At 47.4% G+C, this 23,855-nt stretch overlaps 1 protein-coding gene across 2 annotated transcripts in view; it reads right to left on the reverse strand.

Annotated features, from left to right (window-relative positions):
- CLUAP1 (clusterin associated protein 1) overlaps positions 1–23,855 on the reverse strand; it is a 57,892-nt gene that overhangs the window by 2,363 nt on the left and 31,674 nt on the right. For both annotated transcript variants that reach the window (XM_082292044.1, XM_082292043.1), the window contains exons 9-11: positions 19,119–19,191; positions 9,783–9,887; positions 110–165 (exon numbers count right to left, since the gene is read on the reverse strand). In XM_082292044.1, the coding sequence (XP_082148170.1) occupies positions 110–165; positions 9,783–9,887; positions 19,119–19,191 (234 nt within the window). The remainder of the gene's footprint in view (positions 1–109; positions 166–9,782; positions 9,888–19,118; positions 19,192–23,855) is intronic.

Below are 23,855 nucleotides of genomic sequence, written 5' to 3' on the forward strand. Positions count from 1 at the left end.
GGGGTGTGAGCATTCAGCAGGTAAAAAGGTGTCCCTCCAGCTGAGGAGAGAGCTGGCATTCTAAAGCCCTGTCAGAGAAGCTCTGCAGACACATGAGATGGTTACTCACATCTTCCTCCGTGTCTCCACCTTGCATTGATCCCACGATCCGTGTGCCAACTCTTCCTGCAGGAGCAAAGAGAATCACCATCAAACCTGGCTCCTGGTCACAGGAGGGAAACAGAATCACCATCAAACCTGGCTCGTGGTCAGAGGGAGGAAGAAGGAGGGATAAAGCTCAGAGGGTATCCCTCAGTGAGAGGATGAGATCCCAGTTCATGCAGTCACCTCCCTTGTTAAGCCTCATTGCTCAGGAGAAGGTAGGAGGGGGTAAGGCTAACAGTAATTAACACTGGACTCAATGACCTTGGAGTTTTTCTCCAACGTTCTATGATTCTAATTCCAGTCAGGGTGCTATTTCCAGAGCTACCTTATTCCAGCATGATGGTTCTGACAGGACAAGAGGCAATGGCCACATTAAGAAACAGGAAATTCTATCTGAACACAAGAAACCTTTTTTTTTCACTCTGAGGACAGCCAAACACTAGAACAAGGTTACCAAGAGAAGTTTAGAGTCTCCATTCATGGAGATACTCAAAACCAAACTGGATGTGGTCCTGGACAAGCAGCTCAGACCTCCTGTTTGAGCAGAGAGGTTGCTCTAGATGATCTTGAGAGGTCCCTTCCAACCCAAAAAATCCATGAACTGGCATGTTCCTTCCTCTGCTTTGGTACACAGAGAACAAAAGCCTGGTTTTTCCATGTGGTGAACCCTTTGTCCTTTAGAGAGCTCAGACCCTTTCTGATATTCCAGGAGGGATTGAATTTCACAAGAACTCCTGGCAGCACCCAGGCAAACCTCAAGAATTTCCTGTTGGGAGTTTGATGTGTAAAGCTGAAGAGGGAGGTGGGGATCTGCAGGGAGCTCACTGAGAGGGGAGAACACACTTGTGCCTACTTGGCTGATCTTGGCTACACAGAGGCCATGGGAAGATGTTAGCAGGTCTCCTTTGCTGGGGAGGGAGCCTGGAAGTGCTGGGAATGGGGACAGCAAAGCTGTGAGCAAGGAAAAGCTGCCTGTGGGCTGCCTGGGTGACTCAGCCCTGCTGCTGCACCCACAGAACCCCCTCAACACTCAGTGGATCCTATTTCCAGCCCCGCTGTGTCCATCCCATCTTACCATCTGTTCATCTCCTGCCATCACCAGCTTCCTCCATGCCCAATATGGATTGTTCCAACCTAGACCATCCAATCTGTGCTGTTTTTAGCATGAAAACAAAGCTATACCCTGGCAAACCTCTTTTTTTCTACTTCCCAAAGCACAAAAGGTGACAGGTCTCTTTTGTCCCACGCAGTTTGAGCTGAGTTAGTGGTAGGAAAAAGCTGCCTAACTCATCCTCAGCTCACCAAAAAACCCTTGTTGCATCAAGGCAGATAATTAAAAGGATTTTATGTCTTTATATAAAAAGCAGTGGCCTCTATCCAGCAGTTGCTGATAACACAGGAAGTGGAGATGGAATGATAAGATTTCTGGATAGATCTGTCTTCAGGCTTTGGAGACTTTTGCTCTAATTTATGCTATACTAAATGATCTAAATTTGGAGATGGTTACAACTGACATCCTTAGATGACAACAGAACCCCATTTTTGCCCAGCCTACAAATGACTCTTGAGTTTAACTGCAATTTTACTCTGTAAAAGGCTCAGCATAAAGTGTAAAACTGGGAACTACTACCTCAAAAGGAGAAAGCTGCAGGGAGCTCCTAAAATAAGACAAAACTGAGAGAGATCCTGAATATAAAAGAGAATCAAGATATCAGGTAAGGAGAGCTGATGGAATAGGACAGTTCAAAATGCCATGGGAAGAGCTTAGAGAACACTCATGGAAGGTGTGCAGGATGCTGCTCCTCCATCAGTGGGCACAGTGCAGACACCCTATGGACGTGTAACTGCTCACACCTGGAGAACTCGAGGATCTGGGACTGCCTGGACTCGGATCCCTACATTTTCTAAGCACCTCTCTGAACTATCAACTGTGGGATCAGCAGGGTTAGGTCCTGCAGCAAACCCTGGGACACTGCCAGGAGTGACCCCAGGACGCAGAGGGGCTGGGACTTCACCTGAGCACTAAGCTGTAAAGAGGAGAGAAAGCAGATTTTCCATGGAGCATTATTTTCACTTCCAGACCATAACCCCCCAAGTTTCCCTGTGTGGGAGCACAGAGGGCAGATGGCCATGGTGCCATCTGCACCATGTGTGTACTGGGGGCAGGCAGGAAACAGAGGAGTCACCTGCAGGGGACAGGGAGAGCTGGGGACGTTGTCACTTGGTTTCTGGGGTTCAGTTCAGCTGGGCTCACAGGAGAGAGAGGAGAGAGCCTGTGGTGTTTCCTTACAGATAATGTGAATCCAGCTGGGACAGGCTGTACAGAGCAGTAATTAGGAAAGATGCTGGTAATGAACAGGCTGTAATTCACTGCACCTTTGGACTCCAACCTTCTCCCCGTGCATGGCCATGGTGTGTAGGCACTGAGCCCTCAGGGAGCAGAAGGGAACGTGCATCCCTGGCTTGCAGCCTGTGAGCTGTTGCTGTTTTCCCTCTGTGTGATGCTCCCCGTGGTACCAACCTGTGCAGCTGCCCAGGATGGAGCCACAGGGCTGGGATGATTTCCAGCTCCTCACCCAGCAGTGGGTACAGGTTAACCCTGTGCCTCACAGCAAGGAGTGACACACAACTCGAGAGTCTGGACAGCCTGGGAGGGGGGCAGGTGGATTTAGAGCTGACACATTTTGCTCCCTGTCTGGAGATCTGCAGTCAGGCTCCAGTGCTTAATGTGAACTCACAGCATGAGCTCGCAGGAGACAGCTCTCTTCCCTCTGCATCACATTCCCTTCCACACACAGAAAAATGGGATGAACCTTCTGCCTGATCTTTCTGAACTGTTGCCCTTTGGGCACTGTGTTTTCAATCACAGAATGACAGAATTTCCTGAGTGGGAAGGGACCCACAGGATCATCCAGTCCAGCCCCTGGCCCTGCACAGACACCCCAACAACCCCACCCTGGGCATCCCTGGCAGCGCTGCCCAAACACTCCTGGAGCTCTGGCAGCCTCGGGGCCGTGCCCATTCCCTGGGGAGCCTGGGCAGTGCCCAGCACCCTCTGGGGAAGAACCTTTCCCTGATCTCCAGCCTGACCCTGCCCTGGCCCAGCTCCAGCTCCAGCCGTTCCCTGGGTCCTGTCCCTGGCACAGGGAGCAGAGATCGGAGCTGCCCCTTGGGAGGAGCTGCAGCCCCCGCTGAGCTCTGCCCTCAGGCTCCTTCTCCAGCTGAACAATCCAAGCGCCCTCAGCTGCTCCTCAGACCCTTCCCCATGCTCATGTCCCTCCTTTGGACACTCTCCAACAGCTTCAGATCCTTCTGCTATTGTGGCACCCACAACTGCCCCAGAGCTGAGGTGAGGCCACACCAGGGCAGTGCAGAAAAATCCCCTCCCTTTAGTGCAAGACCCTGATCCCAGCAGCATTTTCCAGGCATTGCCAAAATCCAGGGATTCATTAAGCACAGCACAGCTGCTGTGTGGGGGAGCACACTTCAGTTTATTTCTTACACCTCCATGAAAAGGAAATCTGCTTGGAAGTGAGGGAGCTGTTCCCACCACGTCAGACCTACAGCCTCTCCTCCTCCTTCACTAGCTCTGATGTTGGGATGGCCCAAAACCTCCTCCTTCCAGGCAGCACCTCCCTTTCAGACACAAAACCTCCAGCCCACAGCAGCTCTGCTGGAAGCAGATGCTGACATGGAGGGAGAAAGCCCCATTTCAGTTTGAGACAAATGAATTTCTGTGAATCCCATCTGCAGCCCCTTTTCAAACACTTCTGACTGCCCACCTTTCCCCAGCTACAGGAGCCTGGTAATATTGTCCAGCAGCTGCTGTATCAGGGAACTCAGGTCTGTAAACTTATCTGAGGGACAGGAATCTGCAGAGATCCGCACAGAAATACAGGAAAATGGGAAGAGCAGCTGTAGCAGCTTCCTCCCTCCCCAGGTAACTTTGCTCACAGTACTGACAGTCAGATCCAGCGTTTCAAACACTGTTTTTCCCTCCCACTTTTCCCTCCTGTTTGACCTGAGGAGGCAAGGAATAAGAGACTAATCTGACTCCCCAAAATGCTTTTACAAGGTTTACAGTTAGGACTTGATTTGGTTTGCTAGGAAAGTACATTCCCTCCAGGAGCACAGCCACAAGGACCCACATTTCCCACACGTATAAAGCCCCAGGCAGAGTAAAACTGCCCTTGGGGAAGTTCCCCAGGAAGGAATTGATTTTTAAAAGTTCATGGAGAGCAGGATCGCTTCGGTGGAGCTCTCTGAGGTGCTCTGGGAGCAGGTGGACTTGTGAAATTTTCCCCCTTGATTCCATACATTACCCAACAGCTGGAGAACCTGAACCCTGCACAGCCAAATCCCTCCCATTCTTTGTGCCTCAGCTTTGTCCCTCTGCCCATGGAATGTGTGAAACCCACTCATCTCCTTGCTTCCACAGGCTTTGAATCCAGGCAAACACATACCAGGAGATGCCTGCAAACACCAGGGCTCCTCAGAGCCATCAGGAAGAGAGCAGCTGCCCAGGGCAGAGCAGATTTTGTTTTGTTGCTCTGTACCTCTTGGTAACTGCCAAGAAATCAGGCAGGGATATTCAGAAGGGCTCTGGGGTTACAAACAACATTCCCAAGCCCCAGATGGACTGGAAAGTTAAGAATTCTGTGCCCAGCAGAGCCTGTGTCACAGCTGCTGCTGTGTCTGACTCACCTCTGCCCACCTGACACCACATCAGGCATCCTTTCTGTGCAGACACCCAAATTTAATTTGGCCTCACAGAGAGCACCTGGAAGCCCCACTGAGTGTGGGAACTGCAGATTCCTGGTGTTTCTGAGACTCAGGCCTAGCCATACTGGCACTGCTGGACACCAGGAGGATGCTGACAGTTTCTGGAGTCTGTGGCAGAAGTTTGCACATGCAACATCCCTGGCAAATCCTCCCTGTGGGCACTTCAGTATTGCCTGACTCTGAACAAGGCATTTTCTTCTGGCTTTTTTCTCAAAACCACAAGCTCCAGGCACTCTGCAGCAGTGAGGAGACCCTGACCCCTGTTTGTAAAGGGTTTCTAAACAGACTGCCTGGGGGAATGACTTGAGAAGGGTAAAGAAGGAAACCACATCCTGTGTGCTGGTAAGAGGCAGCTGTCCCTGTGGATGAGGCAGAGGGATCAGGGATGGGATCACACAGCATCTGAGGGATGCCCAGACAGCTGCAGAGGCCTTCAGCACATTTTTCTTATCAAGACTCATTTCCACAACAGAGAAGAATTTTGAGAAATCCAGATTTGTTACCATCTTGTGTTTGTAAAGACAAATGCACTTGCATACATCTCCTCATTGTGGACTCAGAAATGTTATTTCCTTGAGGAATCAGAGGGAAGGGAAAACCAGACCACTTATTTAACATGTGGTTTTAGAAATTAGGCAGGTGACAGCCACAGGAGCTCAGTGTGAACAAGATATAAGGAGCAGGCAGCTGTTGCATATTCCCAACTGAATCCCTCCACTCTCCTGCCAACCAATTTCACACCTGTGGTTTCTACACACCTGGGGGAGATTAAGAGGGAAGGAAAACATTCTAGAAATTCCACAGCAGAAATCTGAACACGGCCACAAGCTGGAGAGAGAAATTCCACAAGCAGAGTGACAATTCCCACTGAGAACAGGACTTCCCTGCTTTTCAGCCTGCCTGCTGTATGGAAGGATTGGGAACAGGACTGTGGAGGCTCACCTGAGAAGATTTTTCTGTCAAAACTTCCCTTTTCCCTACAGGACTGAAAAAATATCAGGGATAATTCAGGCTCTGCAGCCTTCCCCCAGCACGCAGGGTGCCACAGGCACTCAGCAGCAAGTGCCCTCTCTGCCAGCACATCATTAACACCCTGATCCTCTGGGCCAGCTCTGCCAAGGAAGGGGGCTCTGAGAGAGCTGCTCTCTCACTGTGTGACTTTGGACTGATTGTCTGCTAAAAAGCCAGGGTTTTATAAAGCTATCTTCTTACAGGAAAAGATCAAATGGGGCTGAAGTTGTTCCTGTCTCAGTAATGAAATGGTCTCTGTGGTCAGGTCAGGGCAAAACCACCCCTTAACACCAATGTTACGAAAGGAAAAGAGCTACAGCACTGTGAGAAATGGTTCACAGGAGCTGAAACACCCTGGCAGTGTGGAACAGAAGGTCATTTGCAGGCACAGTTCCACAAGGATGGACTCTTTCAGCTCCATGCAGCAGCACTGCCTCATCACCACAGTCACAGTCTGTGGGTCCCCACCTGCCAGCTCTGCAAGGGGAGAGATCCTCGTGATGCCACAATGCATTTCAGGAGTCTGGTCCTGAGAAGATGGATCTGCACATGGAATCACAACATCACTTCAGAATCTGCCACTTTCTGACAGTTGCGGGTGACAAAAACCTATTTAGTTCAAGGGGAGACTGGACAGGTTCTTAGGAGAACATAAATGTACTGAGGGTTAGATTAAATCTGTGGAAGCCATAACTGATGGGGTTGAAACAGCTTGAGAGCAGTAGGGAACCTGAGGGAAGTTCTCATGTGCTTCCCCAGACATTTTCTTACAACCAGTGCTGGGGAGGGACCAGGCTGGATGGATGGTGATCCAGCACAGCAGCTTCTGCATTCCCAGGACAACAAGGCTTTGCATCTTTACCACAAAGTCCACCCCAGCTGCACATGAACAACCACCCTGCTGCAAACAACTCATCTATGGCCTGTTTCAGGCAAGAGGTTTCTCTGCACTGCAAATGGTTAAGGCTTTCAAGGCTGAAAGAATTTTTCTTTGGCTCTCTGACAAAACAAGAATCTTATTGCAAGTGCCACCACAAATTCAGGGAAGTCCATTGTACTTGTCACAGCCTCAAATATCTATTGCCAGACAGAATAAAAGTGGATGTGAAATTTTACTCACATTGACAATGTTAAAATTAAAATGTAGAGATTGCATTGCCTCCAGCTCTGGCGTCCCCAGCACCGGAAGGACACGGAGCTGCTGGAGTGAGTCCAGAGGAACACACGGAGATGTTCCAAGGGATGGAGCCCCTCTGCTCTGGAGCCAGGCTGGGAGAGCTGGGGGTGCTCACCTGGACAAGAGAAGGCTCCAGGGAGAGCTCAGAGCCCCTTGCAGGGCCTGAAGGGGCTCCAGGAGAGCTGGAGAGGGACTGGGGACAAGAGCCTGGAGGGACAGGACACAGGGAATGGCTTCCCAGTGCCAGAGGGCAGGGCTGGATGGGATATTGGGAAGGAACTGTTCCCTGGGAGGGTGGGCAGACCCTGGCACAGGGTGCCCAGAGAAGCTGGGGCTGCCCCTGGATCTCTGGCAGTGTCCAAGGCCAGGCTGGACATTGGGGCTTGGAGCAGCCTGGGATAGGGGAAGGTGTCCCTGCCCATGGATTGGGGTGGAATGAGATGACCTTTAAGGTCCCTTCCAACCCAAAGCAGTCTGTGATTCTATGATAAATCAATGGATTCTCTGATTTACAAATGCAAATGATCAGTGGCACAGGGGTTTATTACAATCAGCCCCCTCAAGGAGGGGACTTGCCTGTAACTGTGATATTGTGACAATAAAGCAGCTGTGGTTTCCCAGGCCCACAGGCAGCACCTGCAGCTTGGCCACTGCTCTCCCAGCCATGAGCTCTCACCTCCCTGCTCCATCCTGGATCTGAGCCCTTCCTGCCTCCCTAATGCTGGTTTTGCCATGTTTGCTAACCCAGCAGCACTGAAGTCAAAGCTCCAGAGCCCATTCCAGCTTCTTTCTTCAGCTGCTCCTGCCTGTTCCTCTCTGCACGTGGGGAAGGGGTCCATTTTCTCTCTGCACCACACAAGTCTCCCCCAGCTCCCTCTTTGCTGCTCCATGGGAAACTAAATTCTGTAACTTCAAGTCTTTTAATTGGCTGAAAGAATAAAACCAGGAGCAGTATTGTCAAACCTGCATTTAGTTTGAATTCTGCTGCATCTAGGCAGAGCTGATGAAAGGGCTCTTGAGGATGAGAGGGTGCTGATTTTTCTCAATTATACCAAGTGGCCTAAAAAGAGGGATTATCTCTCCCTGAGAATTTTGCCTCTATAATGGCAGAACACACCGGAATATCTGCCCACCACAGAGAGAGGGAGGAAGCCTTATCTCCCAGCACTGATAACCTGGGAATTAGAGATGTGAAAGTGCACCACAGCAGCCACAGGGACTGAGCACAGTGGGCCCTTTCTCCTCAGTTTGAGAGCAAACGTGGCTCAGCAGCATGACCATGTAAGAAAGCACAAAGCTTCAAAGGAAAGTGATTGAAATATCTTAAATTGAATCAAGGAAAAAAGCAGCAATTAATAGAAATAATGTTCTTGCTGTGCCACCTTGATCATTAAGTGTATTTTAAATGCAAATTGCTGAAGAACACCAACAGATCTGTGGTGTGTTTAATAGCAAACAGGCAGACAATATTCAACCCTGGTTTTCTAAAGAAGCTGCTGCTTCTGACATTAAACTCAGGTCTTAAAGTCTGATGAACTAACACTGAGTTTCCATTAATGGTAATTAATGATAACAAAGCTCTTCCTAGAAAAAATTCTACTTGCAGCGAAATCTATGACATTTAGAGTAAAACTAAAACTGCTATTAAGAGCAGCAGGTACTCAGGTCATGGTGTTCTCTGAGATGAAGCTACACTTTGGGTCACTTCCAAAGCTCTAAAACCTTTCCTTGAGAAATGCCAATGTAAAATATTCTTTAGGGAATATCAGTGTTTCTAGCACTTAACGAGAATTTTCAATTTTCAAGAAAAACAGAGGAAGGGAGGATAAAAGTACTTGAATTACACAGATTTGAGAACACCAGCTCCTTTCCCTGGTCTCAGTCAGAGAGGGGAAAGCAGAATTCCACTTACAAAACCCCACATATTTGCAGTTTATCTGAGGAACAGGTACCAGCAGGAATGGTGGCACATGAAATCCCTCACAGAGGCACTTGCTCCAGAACCCAGAGAGGTTTGTGCTGACAGTTCAGAATCCCTCACTGCTAACACGAAGAACTACCCTGATTTCCTGGCTGTGCTTTGCTCAACTCCACACTAAACAGAACGTTTCTCTTCCCACCTGAGTGAAACACAGACCCTCACACAGCAATTCCTCTGAGCTCCTTGTGAGCAGTGGGATCAGCAGGCAGAGGCTGCAGTTCCACTCCCCATGAAGCAGGACAGAGGGCTCACATCCCTCCCTGGGAGCAGCAGCTCAGGTTGCTCCACCTGTGCCCAGTCAGTGCAGGTGGCTTTACTGACTCACTGAAGGTTTCCTGTGGAAGACTCAGCTGAAACAGGTGCCAACAGCTAAAGGGAAAGAAATGCTTTGCAATGAGAAGTGGTATTGCTTCCCTAAGGCTTTGGATAAAACTACTTCAGGAATGTGTAAGGCAATACCAAGGCAGGATTTTCCCCACACAGTGATTTTTTTCCCCCTGTAAATAATCCTTCATTTGTTCCCCTGGAAGCATTGTTTTCTCCACAGGACTTTATTCTCCTACAGCTCCTGAGAGCTGAGCAGTGCCAATATCCTGAAGGATGACAGGGGCTTCTTACATTTGCAGCTACTCAGGTAATTCCAGCATATCCCTGTGAATCAGGGCAGCTCAGGAAGGGGTAGGATACCTTGCAGGAGAGCGTCGGTGCTGATGCGGTGCCTCATGATCTGCAAATCCCCCTCACTGTCGGATCTTTCATCCTCCTGGATGTCTATGTCGGAATCATCATTACCTGGTTAAAAACAAAGCCAGTTAATATCCCCCAAACCAACCCACAGCCCAGAACAGCAGCAGGACACAGGAGATACCAGCAGTTCTACCTTTGTTGGAGCCCAAGAGGAATTGAAAATGCAGCTGCAGAGAGCTTTGGCTCTACACAAGAGTGCAGGAAAGTGACCAATATCCACATCCCAAGGAGAAATCCTTCAGCATGTGAGTGCCAAAGCACCACTCACTGCAAACAAGAGTCTTGGGACAATCCCAGACTGTACCATAAAGGTGCTGTTTAAACCCCCTCTCCAGCTATGAAGAGAAGGTGCTACTTCAGCAAGTGATTTAAAGATAAAACTCTTCGAAAAGCATTGGAAGTGTGTGTGTTTATTAACACGTCGCCTGGTTTTACCCTGACACCAGCAATGTCAAAACCCATCCCCTTGGACTATTTGCCTTCCATTTAATCCTAGATAAGCACAGTTCCAGGTCCCCACATAAAAAGAATGCAGCTACAGCCAAACCCAGGATGCTGGAGGGACAGGAAAGCTTCCAAAGATGCAGGAACTTCTTCAGATATTTTCATCATCTGCCTTTGTTTCCTTCTCCCCATACAAAGTAAAGCTCCCTGTCCAGTGCCAGGACAAGCCCAACAGGACCCCACGGGAGCACCCAGCACAGCAACATTTGCTGCTGATTATTTAGAGAAAATAGGCAATTCTTTCCCAGGTACATTTAATTACACACACATCTGAGCTGAAAATGGAAATAACTACTTTAATTAGGATTAGTAATGAGCTGACACAGCTTTGCAATATTTAATTATCGGACAATATACAAATATTAGACATTTTCCCATCCTCTTTTTCACTGCTATATTAAGTTAATGAGAAAATAATAACTGGCAAGGGAAGTATTTGCTAGCCTGGTAAGATGACAAGGCTCCAGCAGAGTTAGCTGTAATTTCTATTTGCACTTTCCTCTTTGGCAAGTGAGGGAATCACTCACTGCTGTGTGACCTGGAGGCTGCTGCTGTTTGCCTGGCATTTAGGAAACTGAGGTTCTGCTCAGCCTTGCATGGGCAATCTCCATGTGGAGCTTACAGAAAGGATTCAGGTTTGTGCTCAGTATATTAAAGAATGAATTTATCACATCTGTGATGGCTCTTACTGCTACTAAAACACCCTCATTCTTATTTTGTGGGTTTTTTTCCTTCCTTCTTGGTTATTTTATTTTTAGCAGCAATTTCTCCCTTTCAGGTTTTGTCACTTGTGCTCCTATTAGGCAGCACCACTGCCAAGAGCTGAGGCTGCTGTAGGGAGCCCACTGATTATTTGGCCCAGCCTTTCCAATTCCATGCCCATCCGTGCATCCTGCTCCTCTCTGGGATCTCCTGAGCATGAGCTGCCAGCTGAGCAGGGACCAACGGCCTCCCACTGCCAGAGAGCAGGGCTGGATGGGATATGGGGAAGAAATTCTTCCCTGTGCCTTTAAAAACCCTGGACTGCCTTTCAACCCAAATGAAAATACCAATTCAATTGAACTCCCAATATGTCATGGAATGGCCTGGCTTGGAAAGGACCTCAAAGCCAATTTTGCCACCCCTTCCACTAGCCCAGGCTGCTCCAAGCCCCGTCCAACCTGGCCTTGGCCACTGCCAGGGATCCAGGGGCAGCCCCAGCTTCTCTGGGCACCCTGTGCCAGGGCCTGCCCACCATCACAGGGAGGAGCTTCTCCCCAGTAACCACAGTACAGCACTTTTCCTGCTGAGTTGTGACCTTGAAACAAATCCTGTTATGGATCTATGGCAAGAGTTTGGGTTTTCCTTGAATAGCCTGGCTGGAATCCTGGTGCACAGACCCCAGCTCGGAGCATCACTGCAGTGAACTCATGCCAGAGGCTCTGGGAAGTGACAGCTGCAAATGCAGCAATATCAAAATCCCTGCCTCCAAGCCTCCTACTCCCTCTTGAAAAGACATCAAGCACTTTTTACACTCCCCCAAAATAAATATACTGCTCCAATCCAGCCCAAGGGCTGCTATCACCAAGCCCAGCTCTGCCCATGCACAATCTGAGTTATCAGCTGAGCCAAAATCCCAAGGACACAGAAGCAGAGCACAGCACTAAAAAATTATTCAAATACCCAAGATAAAGAGAAGCTGAGTACAGGCTTTTTATCAGGATTAAACATCAGACCAGCCCAGGGCTTTGTATGACCTGTCCTAGGCAGTGTCCCCCCAACAAACCCCTCACTCTACACCCCATGTGCCCAGTTCTCACCAAAATATTCTTGGTATTCATAAACAGTGACAATTCAGAAAGTTTCATTTAACAACACGTAGCAAGACTTGTTGCCCTAGAAGAAGCCACAATCTCATTTGTGTAACACTGCACAACCAACTACAATCAATTTTGGGGAGACAAGGAACATTCCTTATGAAAAAAGCAGGTTTTTCTCAGGATCAGCATAAAGCAATGAAGATAATCAACCACAGCACCACAAACTGCCATGTGCTTGTACATGGAGTACAGAACCACTAAATGGAGCTGGCTTATGAGATTTATATGGGTTTACATGAGGATTATTGGCATTCTCACAACAGACTTATTTATTATTATTCAGCAATCCATGTGCCCCAATTGAGGCCAAGCTAGCAGCTTCCAGAAGCTTCAGACTGAGGTTTTAAGCAGCTCTTGTGTTTTTATTGTGAAAAGGCAGTCAGCAGAACAAGTCTGTAAATTGTGCTGGGCCCATCTCCCCACTGCTGTGATTGACTCTACTGCACAGAAAACACTCAAAATATCAGCCTACCTGAGGGAGAATACACTGAGATTTTAAACGCCACTTGCCTTTCATTTCAACATTTCTATTTCATAAAGATGGGTTTCAGTCAACTAAATTAGCTTCCTTTAAAGCTGTCCAGCCACAAAAAATACATCCTGGTTCCACTGATCTCCAAAGGTGGGATTTTTGTTCCTGCTCCCAGAAAAAAGCCAGAGCTGATACCTGGACAGATAATACTATCCTGAAATGATTTAATTTCTGGTAATTTGCAATGCTTGAAGGAAAAGCAGCATGATTTAATAACTTAGCAGTGATTTCATTACAGATTTGGTAGTTTGCATCAATATTGAAGTAAAAGTATCCAGCTGTAAAATAAGAAGTTACTGTGGTGAGGATAATGAGCACAGAGGCCATTGTTTATTGATGTGCTCTGGAATTAGCTGTAAGTGCTGTGCAGAGTGTCCAATTTCATCAGAAATCCACTGCCTTGAAAACACAAGCATTGGTTCCACAGCAATTACTGCATTCAGCAGGATGCTGGTTTTGGTGAGAAAACATCATGAGAACAATCAAATGGGCAGCTGACAGCAACTTGATCCCAAGTGAAATCCAGTTAATAAGTGGCATGAAATAAGAGAGCAGGAAAAACCAAAGGGGGTGGGATTGGGATTTTAAATGTGCTGAAGGAGAGTGAAGCTCAGTGCCTATTGGAAGCCTCAGCTCTGCCAAACCCATCCCACTGTCTCACCAAATCCAGAACACCAGGCTCTGTATCAGCCTGGACACTCCTAAACCCACAGCTCTGCACTCTGAAGGGAAAGAAAGGCTTGGATATAAAAATTTCTAGAGGGAATGTCCTTTGTCCTTAGCACAACACTGAGATCTGTCATCTGATCTCGAAGAAAAATTCAGCCTGGTACTGAGAGCTACTGAGCAAGGTCCAGATGTGTGGAGGTCCTACAAATTCCAGTGGAAAACTTGGATGTTTGGAGCTGTGTAGCCAAAAACTGGGCAGTAACAGCAACATACAGCAACGAGGAGGTTGCAGAGGTCGCTCTAAGTGCAATTATTTACCTTGCTTGGTCATTTTAGGATCACAGAATCATGGAATAATTTGGGTTGCAAGGGACTTTAAACTCATCCCATTCCAGCCTTGCCATGGGCAGGGACATCTGCCCCTATCCCAGACTGCTCCAAGTCCCATCCAGCCTGGTGTATCCACAGAATCCAAACTCCCAATTTATCAACAAGGATTATTAACAACTGCTTGGGGAAACAATAGGTCTCAGCCACTTGAAGTAATTAAAATTAAATCTGGATGACAAGCTCCACTTAAACTGAGATTTGGAGTCTCAGCAGGAGTGAGCAGTTATGTTATTTTTGGGCCCATTTGATCAAGAGGTCGTATTTGGTGACCAGAACTATTTCTAACAGTCTTCCAAGCCAAGAATCCATCAAAGTACTATTAAATTAGACCATGAATTTGCAATTACCCAACAAGCACAACACAAAGCTCCTGTGGACCAGTTCCAAGTGTCTCTCACAAGATGGATGGCTTGAGCATCAGCAATATCCTCCAGGAATCATCCAGGAGCTCCCCCTCAAATCCCACAACTGCTGCAATGGGGCTTTTTGTTTGCCTGCTGTCAGATTTTAAAGCAGCAGCAGCTCTGGAGTAGAAAGGCTGCACCCAGGAGCATCAGTTAATCCTCTGGTTATTGCTGAACAAGATTCAAGCAGTGCAGATTTCCAGATGCTGGGGGAAATGAATGTTTACTCATTCTACAGACCAAGCCAGAGGATGCAGGATGGACTGACTGGAGCAGCACAACAGAAAGTGGCACAGTCAAGGACAAATTCAGTTTTACAGCAAATACTTCTGCATATTTAAATTAATCCTGGGCAAAGCACTGGGCAAAAGAAATACAGGAAATATTTTTGAAAATTCAAAGGGTTTACTCTTTATATTTTCAAAACAAAATATTTTACTTTTTAAAGAATATATAGTTCATATATATTCCTACAAGGAAGGTGGAGAGGGACTGGGGACAATGGCCTGGAGTGCCAGGCCAAGGGGGAATGGCTTCCCACTGCCAGAGGGCAGGGATGGATGGGATATTGGGAAGGAATTGTTCCCTGGGAGGGTGAGGAGGCCCTGGCACAGGGTGCCCAGAGCAGCTGTGGCTGCCCCTGGATCCCTGGCAGTGTCCAAGGCCAGGCTGGGTGGGGCTTGGAGCAATCAGGGATAGTGGAAGGTGTCCCTGCCCATGGCAGGGGGTGGCACTGGATGAGCTTTGGGGTCCCTTCTAATCCAAACCACTCTGGGATCCTGTGATTCTGCATTGTCTGCTTTTAAATTGATAAAAAGCTCCTGAAGAATGTGAGAAAATGCACTGGGAAAAGTGTATAAGAAAGTGAAAAAAAAAGATCTGTAACTGCAATAAGCTGATGAGTCTGAAAAACTATTTCAGTCCAGAAACATTCCAAGTGCCTTTTTGCTCGACAAAGTTTTTACAATGTTGGATAAATGTGAGGAAATTAATTGAATTTCTGCTGTGGTCAGTGACCTTCCCTGGCCTCTCCTCTCACACAATCCAGTACCAGAGCATCCAGTACCCACACCTGGCAGGAGTTCTATCTGCAGCCTTCATCTGAGCAATGTCCAACACACCAAGAGTCACTTTGCCATTAACAAGGGAACCAAACCCTGAGCTTCAGCCAATTGGATTTTTTACTTGGCACCAGCCTTGGGTGTGGCACAGGGGCAGCAGATGTGTGAGACACCACAGCCTGGATCAGCTTCTCTAAGAGCATCTTCTGCAAAGCAAAGATTAGAAAAATAACAGCAATTTCCTCCCTGCTCAGCACAAAAAGACATTCTTATACTGCTGCAAGTACTTAACTGTGTGTATTTTCATCAGGCAGATAATACTCAGAGCCTGATCTGTAGAGTTCAAAACCTTTATGTTGTTTAAGAGCAGTTTTTCAGACAATTTAGTGTTGGCTTTTTTTTTTTTTTGTGCAGTGGTTTTATGGAGTTGCTCTGTCAGAGAAAAAAAACTGATTTGCAATGTGTGGCAGCAAAAGAAAAAAGAACCAGACTGTTTATCAATACCACGAAACAATTTTGCCAGTTTTACATGAATACCACAACAAATCCATGTATTTTCTACATTCTCAGCACAGATCTGCACAACTCAACCTCCATCCCACAGTTCTCCTTTATTAGAAACAGGATTTAGGCTTCTCAGCCTGAAACTCAACTGAAAGCTGTCCAAAACTCCTGCAACTTTATTGCAGAGAGAAATGAAGTGTTAATTTGGAACCCTTCTTACGAAATTAGCAGGAGATAAGGTCAGGGGATGCAGACAATGAGAGAGCTGATCAATTACAAGGGTCCATGAAGGTAACTGCTCACAGGACAGAGAGGATGCTGACTTTTATCAGTTAATTGGAACAAATTCATCACCACCTGCTAGCCCGTGTTGTTAGAAAAGCCTCATTAAGTGTCTTGCAGCTCCCAGGGGCAATGTGTAAAGAGAGTGAGAACCTGCCCTGTTCCTGGCAGGGGCACTGCCCCTGTGACCCCTCTGAGGAGGGAAACGGTGAACCTGTTCCAAGAAAGCTCACTCCAGCCCCTCAACATTCCAGAGTCAGCCAGGGAGTCCTGGGATACTGGGAGACACCAGGCCAGCCTGCCCACCTTCCAGTGAGCCGAGAAGGAGCTCATCCCTTCATCTCCAGAACCCGTTCCATGAGCAAGACCAAGTCAGAGCAGGGTCCACTTCAACCATCCTGGTGTCTTGTTGGGTTGAAGGGCCAGACAACAAAATCCTAAGTTTCCAAACAAACTGAAAATGGAATAAAATTTCAGATTAAACCACCTTGCTTTGTGGGGGGGGACATTACTCAAAAATCTAAGTGGAATAATGAAGTATTTAGCAAGGTCTGTGGTGACAGGACAAAGAGTGATGGTCAATTTAGACAAGAAATTGGGAAGGAATTGTTCCCTGGGAGGGTGGGCAGGCCCTGGCACAGGGTGCCCAGAGCAGCTGTGGCTGCCCCTGGATCCCTGGAAGTGGCCAAGGCCAGGCTGGATGGGGCTTGGAGCAGGCTGGGATAGTGGGAGGTGTCCCTGCCCATGGCAGTGGGTTGGAACAGGATGAGCTTTAAGCTCCCTTCCACCCAAAGCAGTCTGGGATTCTAGGAAATATTTTTCCCTCCAAAAACCTACTTCAGAAAGATGTTTCTGATGGTGAAGTCCTTCTTTACTCTTCCCTGTCACTGGCTCATTACAGAACACGTCCTCTCTCAGGAGCACATAGCACCCAAAATCCAAACAGCTGAAAGGGTGAAGTGCTCCTGCCTGCAGCACCTCACACCATTTCCTCACTGTGCTCACAGCACTCCTGATAAAATCACTGCCAGATCCACCTGCAAGTCCTTGGGAATCCTCTCCAGCAGAAACTCCATCCCTCAGGTGATCCCTGCTTCTGGTGTGAATTAACCCTGGGGGAGGGTGGGCACGCAAAGCTGCTCAGCGATGCTGAGCCCGATGCTGAGCCCGTTCTGCTGCTCACTCTTTGTTCCCTCTTGTGCCAAACGTGTCTTTTTCCTGGGATGAGGATCCTGGGATTAACACAACTGCTCTGTGAACTGTGCCATGTAAAGCACCAACTTCTGCATTCTCTCACCAATGCAAATCTCTGCGGTTTGAATCGTTTAAAGGGCAGCATTTAATTAAAAAGGAGGAGGACAGGGGGGTGTGGTCTAAAGGGAGAGTCCAGGTTGTTAAGTGTGAGCAGACTGTGTTAATTAAATTAACCCGTGCTCCTGGCTGGAACACAGCCGTGGAGAACCAAATTTCCTGTCTCAGTTCCACCCCTGCAGACTTTCACAGACAAAGGCAGGGTGGAGCTGAGAGAGATGGGACACGTCAATAAATGAGCCGGCTCTGGCAAATGGATCCTGGTGCTCTTGTCACTAGAATAAATACTAATTATGACAATTAGGTACTTGAATTAAGATGTATTATGGCAATATTTGAGGTCATTAAAAGTAATAATCACATTCTTAGGTGGCAGTGAAATCAGTCACTGAAAGGCAAAGTTCCTTTTATTTCAGAGATGCAAAATGACAGAACAGTTTTCCAAGCAAAAATCCACAGACAAGGACAAAGCAGGGCAGCAAATTTTCACATTATACCTCACACTGCCAATTACTGATGGCTGATGTCCACCACCTCTTGAACCTTTTAACCCCTAAAACTGTCAAGAGAGCAGGAACTTGAACCTTTTCACTCAAATAAATCCTTGAAATAATTCCACATGCTTATAATTTATATTACAAATCCTGTATTTCAGCTGAAACTTCTTCACTGTGTACCTCACTGATATGAGATCAAAGATGGGCAGAAATCAGTGAATTTCCTCCTTCATGAGTTTTCTCTGAAAATCTCGGACACCGAACGAACTGGGAAGTGCAACTTTTATGTCTTTATTCAATTTCAGCTCCCATGAACTCTGCCTCTGATCTTAAGAGTTAACTTCTAGTTTCTCCCAGTGTCAAATAAAAATGCACAGATTGCAATATTAAATTCACAGGGGTAGTTCATTATGAAGTTCTGGCTGCTGTTTGGCTCAAAAAGATCTGGTTTGTGAGCTTTCTACAGAGTCTCAAGAGGTCATTAAATTCCCTTGTGATCCTAATTAATTAAGAAGAAGGTTAGGAAAAAAAAAGAGAAAACGCCCCCCCCCCCCCCCCCCCAATTTTAACTGCATTCCCATTTTGCAGGTACGCTAAAATCAAACAAATGCAGGGAGGCAAATGTGGATTCTGTGGAGAAGATTGATGATCTTACAGAAGATTTTAAGCTGTGAGTTTTCATCTGAGGAAGTTCTGATCTGTGTCATGGAGAATCATTCTGAACACCGAACCAAACTCTGTGCCATGCACTGTGGCAGGCAAGTGCTGAGGACAGAAACTGGGGCCAGAAAGGACACTCTGGTTGTGCAGGACACTCCACCATGTGTGTGATGAGGCACAAACCAGCAGCATTACTCACCCCCACGAAGCTTTTGGCTGAGAGAATCCTCTGTCCAAGTCTGCTCCCAAACCAGCAATCCCACAGTGCTGGGACAAGTCTGTGTCCCCAGCCAGCCCAGGGAGGGGTGGGAGCAGTAAAATGAAGCCTAAATCTGCTCCCTGGGATTGCCCAGTGCTCAGTGGCTGACTGTGGTCATTTCTCAGCTCTGCAGGTAAAACTGGCAAGGCAGAGGAACATTCCCAGAGGTTTCGTTCCCTCGCTCACTGCTGTCCTTTTAAAGTTGTCATGATTCCACTTTTTCTAACCCTGCCTACTGACTCTGTCATCACCCCACATCCCCTTGGAAGTGGACACTTACACATGGAGTAGCCAGTACTTAGCAACTCCTCTGTTACTACAAGAGCTGAAGGAATCCCACTTACTTCCACTCTTTAGCAGGTGCTGCTCCTCCTCCTTCAGCCTGTTCTGGATAAGACGTAACATGTTGGCTGTTTCCTGCAAGAGGAAAAAAGGATTGCCTTAGGAAAGCTGCCACAGGTAGAATGGGACTAGAAAATGTCAGCATTGGAAATATTTTATGGAAAAATAGGTCTGATTTGAAACATGAAGCTCCTGCTCACTTTGAGTGGGAGGGTCAGGATATAAAGGCCAGGTCAACCAGTGCACTGAAAATGAACCTTACATCCCCACTGGGTGAAACATCACTTATCCCATGGAAAATGAGTTTATTTGTCTTCATCCCACAGAACATGACTGCTGGTGCTTTGAAAAGCAGGCTTTGGTTAGTTGTTTTCAGCCAACAGTCCATTAAACACCAGAACTGGTTTGTGAAATGATTTCACTTCCAAACACACACCCAAACCAGAAAGAATCCACACCTTCCCAAGCATGCAAACAAAACTGGAGCAAACAACCCTATCAATAAGCTGGAAAAGTACAGCCATGTATTTATGACACCACACTGTAGTGCAGAGGAGAACCAACCAAATGTGAAGGTCAATGACACTAAAAAACCACAGAATGGGACCTTTCTAGTCCATTTTAAATGACATTTAGCTTTAATTTAGGTAATGCTAATGGTGAATAGCAAACTGAACCTGATGGAGTAGGTAAGATACGAATGCACAGAATCAGGCACAGACAGAACCCACAACAGGAACAGGTGGCAACAGCTGATAGAAGATTTAGCCACAAATTTTGCTAATTTTTGTCTCTTCCATTCCAGTCAGGTAGAGGAGAGTTAATTAATTGTGGATTGGCGTAAGATTTTTCTGAGCCTTTGATTTCTCTATGCAAAATATGATTATAATTAAAACCACCAGTTGCTCTGATGTGATCAGACCTCCACACTTACAGTGCACTTGTGGGAAGGAAACGTGGACTCAGCTGGAATATTCATGGGACAGAGGGAAGAAAGTAAAAAGAGCATCTGAAAGTGGTTGAATGGAGCCCAACCTTTTCACACTTCCATGTGAAAATGTGTTTCTGTAAGTGTGGAAGCTGAGAAAGGAACCTCCAAGGACCACCCAGCACATGAGGAAGTTGCTGGAAACAGAGGTCTGGAGACAGACTGGAATGATCCAACACAACTCAGCATAAATACCTATCCTGGGAATTGAAATTCATGCTGGAAAAGCTCGCAGGGAAGATGTTTCCAAGTGGAAGTGACGTGTCACCTGTACCTGGTGAGAAACCCAGCTCAGTGCCTCTCTCAAGGGGATAAACCCTGATCCAAAAATCTGCTTTGGACAACCACACAAACTGTCTGCTCTACAAACTCTCAGTGCTAACAGAGACAGGGGCTCCATGGATACCAGGAACATGGCTAACAGATGCTTGGGACCAAAGGAATAACCCTGCAAAACTGAAGCAGGTGTGACAGTGTCCAGGGGGATAAAGCAGAAAGGTCAGGATGCCAAATCCCACGGAATGAGACCCCCCAGCAGCAACTTGCATCACCAGAACTACTGAAATCTCCAAACTGATGGGTGTATTCTGCAGGGAGGAGCTGATTTCTGCAAAAACAAGGGAGGAATAGGCACAAGCATGGTTTTTAACTTGTTTTGTGTAGATTCAGAACATTTGAAATACTCTGTGGAGGAAACTGCCCTTCCTTATGAATTCCTTCTTCACAAGTAACGTGCTCCACCCCCTCAGTGCCAGCAAAGCCTTTTCAAAGATGATGAAAATTGAAACGTATGTGGACCTGAGGCAAAATTTCAGAGGTCTCTAGCTAACAGTGTCTCCTTTGGTCATTCCAAGGCCATCCAAGGCTTGCTTCCCTCTGCATCAGTGAGTCCCAGTATTTCCTCACTGAGCCTCACAATTGCTATCATTTTTATCTTTACCTCTTCCTCCCAGCCAGTCCTAAGGGTTAAATATGGTCAGTGATTTCAATAAGCCCCTGCACACCTTCCCAGTGCAGCCTCCCCACTGCTCTGTCCCTGGGACAAATGGATACTTGAGGGGTCAATCCCCCATGAATCCCAACCCCAGTGGCTGCTGCAGCCCACACAGTGCCTATGGCAAAGAAAGGCCAAAACAGGATACAAGAAAAAGACATTTCCCAAATGTCACGGGGACGGATTCATAAGCCCAGGAAGCACATTTAGAATGTTCAAAGAGCAGTGAAATAATCAGCATAGACATAATCATTGCCTGGCACTGTAATTCCAGACACACACCATGACAGCTGAAGCTGGCAATTCCAATTTAGACAAATGAGCAGCTCCCTTACCCCGCTTCCCTGCTCCTTCCCTTCTCCCACTCTCCAGCTCTGAGAAAAGCACTTGTGCAGCGACACAAAAGGAACCTGCTGCAAACGAATCCATCACAACAAAATTAAGCCAGGCAAATTCTCCACTGCAGCTCAGCATGTGCCCACCCAAGGTCCTGACTGGAGGATGAGGTGCTGCATCTGTGGGGAAAACAGCAGGGCTAAGACGGGGTTCATGAACTTAAACGACAAGAGAAATGAAGGCTAAAAGAATGTTTACCCACGCAGATGAGCCACTTCTCCTTTCCTCCAGCCTTTCACCTGTGCTGCTGCCAGCAGCTCAGCTGATGTCACTGCAAGCCAGCCCAGACACTTAACTGGCAGGAAAAATGTTGTTTTTCTGCTGGTTTAGGTGTCTGAATAACTTGATGCATGGCTAGTTAAATGCCACTGTCAGCCCAGGGGACCTGCTGAGCCTGTGCATCCTCCCTTCCAGCAGCAGCCTATGGCTCCATCACTGCCACATCCTGAAAAACTCATCAAAAACTGCAGCAACAGAAAATGTTTTCAAAGGGCAGCTCCAAACCAGTCAAATCAGTGAACTGCTGGTATCTGTCCTTAACAAGTGACATCTTCAAAGAGGGGGCAGAAGGTACTGCAAATCACAAATCTAGAAAGTAAACAGGATTTATCACTTCATTTTTTTTAAGGTTTTGAATGCCTGCAACCATCAAAGCTGCATTTTTTTGGCCTGAGCAGCTTCCACCTTCCAGGTGGTGGAGGTGTGACACCACCTCCCCCACATCGCAGCACCTTAGCAGATGTGGTTTGTGGCAGCTCAGCAAAGCCCAGCCTGTGCCCATCAGAGATGGTTTTCTGTTTGAGGCTGGGCACCTGTGTGTGATCCATGGCTCCGGAGCTGTGACAGGGCACAAGAGCTGGGGGTGATGGACTGGAATGCTGCAGGGGCTCCTTCAACACTCAGTGTTGTACCAGGGCCCAGGGGCTGCTCAAGCGTCACATTTCCCTTGCAGTGTGGCAGGGTGACAGCTCCATGAAAGCAGAGATGTGATGTGCCCTGTGCTCGTGCAGCTCCCTCAGGGAACAGCCTGACTGCCTTGGGATGCTGGATGGGTAGGAGCCACTATTTAACCCCCTGCTGAGTCTCTCCAGTAAAAACAGCAGGAGTTGCAGCAGCAAACACTCTCTGGATCCTCCTCTACAAGTGAATTTTACTCACATAAAGTGGCAACTCCCACTAAGGAATCACGGTGTCAAATCAACACAATTTAAATACCAATTAACACAAAATCCAAACCAACCTGCCCCTTCAGAGGGACTCCCAGGACTTTCAGGGTACCAGGGATCGCTGGGGCTCAAAATCCTGCCTTAGGGGCAGACAGATGGAAATTCTCCTCCTCTGCCTCATACATTATGCAGCCTCTCCTGGGTGTAAATCTGCCCAAAGGAGTCATTTTTGCAAACAGCTGAGGGAAATAGGCAGCAAGGTAGGGTTTCCTGCTGATACTGAGATCCCCTAATAACCCTGGTTCCAAGGGACCTTGCAAAGTCCCAGTCCAACCTCCTGCTCCAAGCAGGACCAGCAATGGGATCAGATCACAGTGCTCAGGGCTGGAGCTTGTTGGGTCCTAAAGATCTCCAAGGGAGGGACCTGCATGTCCAAAGGGTGCAAAAGTTTCCTGACAGCAGGTCAGGATGACTTCTCCTTGCTGGTGACCTGTCCTGGGGCTCTCAGCACAAGTGCTCAGGTGTCCTTAGTCACCAGTGATGTCCCAGCTCTCCATGCAGGCCCTTGGCCAGTGACACACAAAGGCTTCTCAATCAAGTAAGTTTCACCTGTGTTTACAATCAACTGGACTTTTTTTCATGCCCATTTTCTGTTGTTACAGAAATGTTACCTGTCCAGCACACTCCACTCAAGTAAAATGTCTGGGTTTTGTAGATTGGAGTTTGAACGAGACAGTACAGATATTCTGCATCTCAGTCGTCTTTAACTGGCAAAGCAGATGATTTTCCATCTAATACCTCGGAAAGTCTTTGCAATAAAATGTGTCAGAATGTTTTAATATGCTCTCATGTCCTGCTCTCTGCACAAGTAAAACAGCAATGCTGAGTTCCAGGCTCTGGGGTGGGAGGGGTGCTTGGGGTTGTTTTGTTTTTAAACAGAGGCCGTGGAGAACACCCCCAGCACAACCTGCCCTGCCACTGACTCAGTGTTTGCCTTAAGGCCAGTGATCCAGGATTTAGCTAAGCCACATGACTGACTGGACTGCCAGTCCTTCATCCCAGTCTTTTACGATGTACCTGATGTTCCCAGGTTTTGGTTTAAACCATAACATCAAGCTGGAATTCATGAGAAATCATGAGACTGAAAACAACTCTGCCCCTGCAGATTGCAAAGCAGCAAGTCTGACAGCTCAAA

The sequence above is a fragment of the Coloeus monedula genome, assembly GCF_965178545.1.
Source record: "Coloeus monedula genome assembly, chromosome: 16".
Lineage (NCBI taxonomy): Eukaryota > Metazoa > Chordata > Aves > Passeriformes > Corvidae > Coloeus > Coloeus monedula.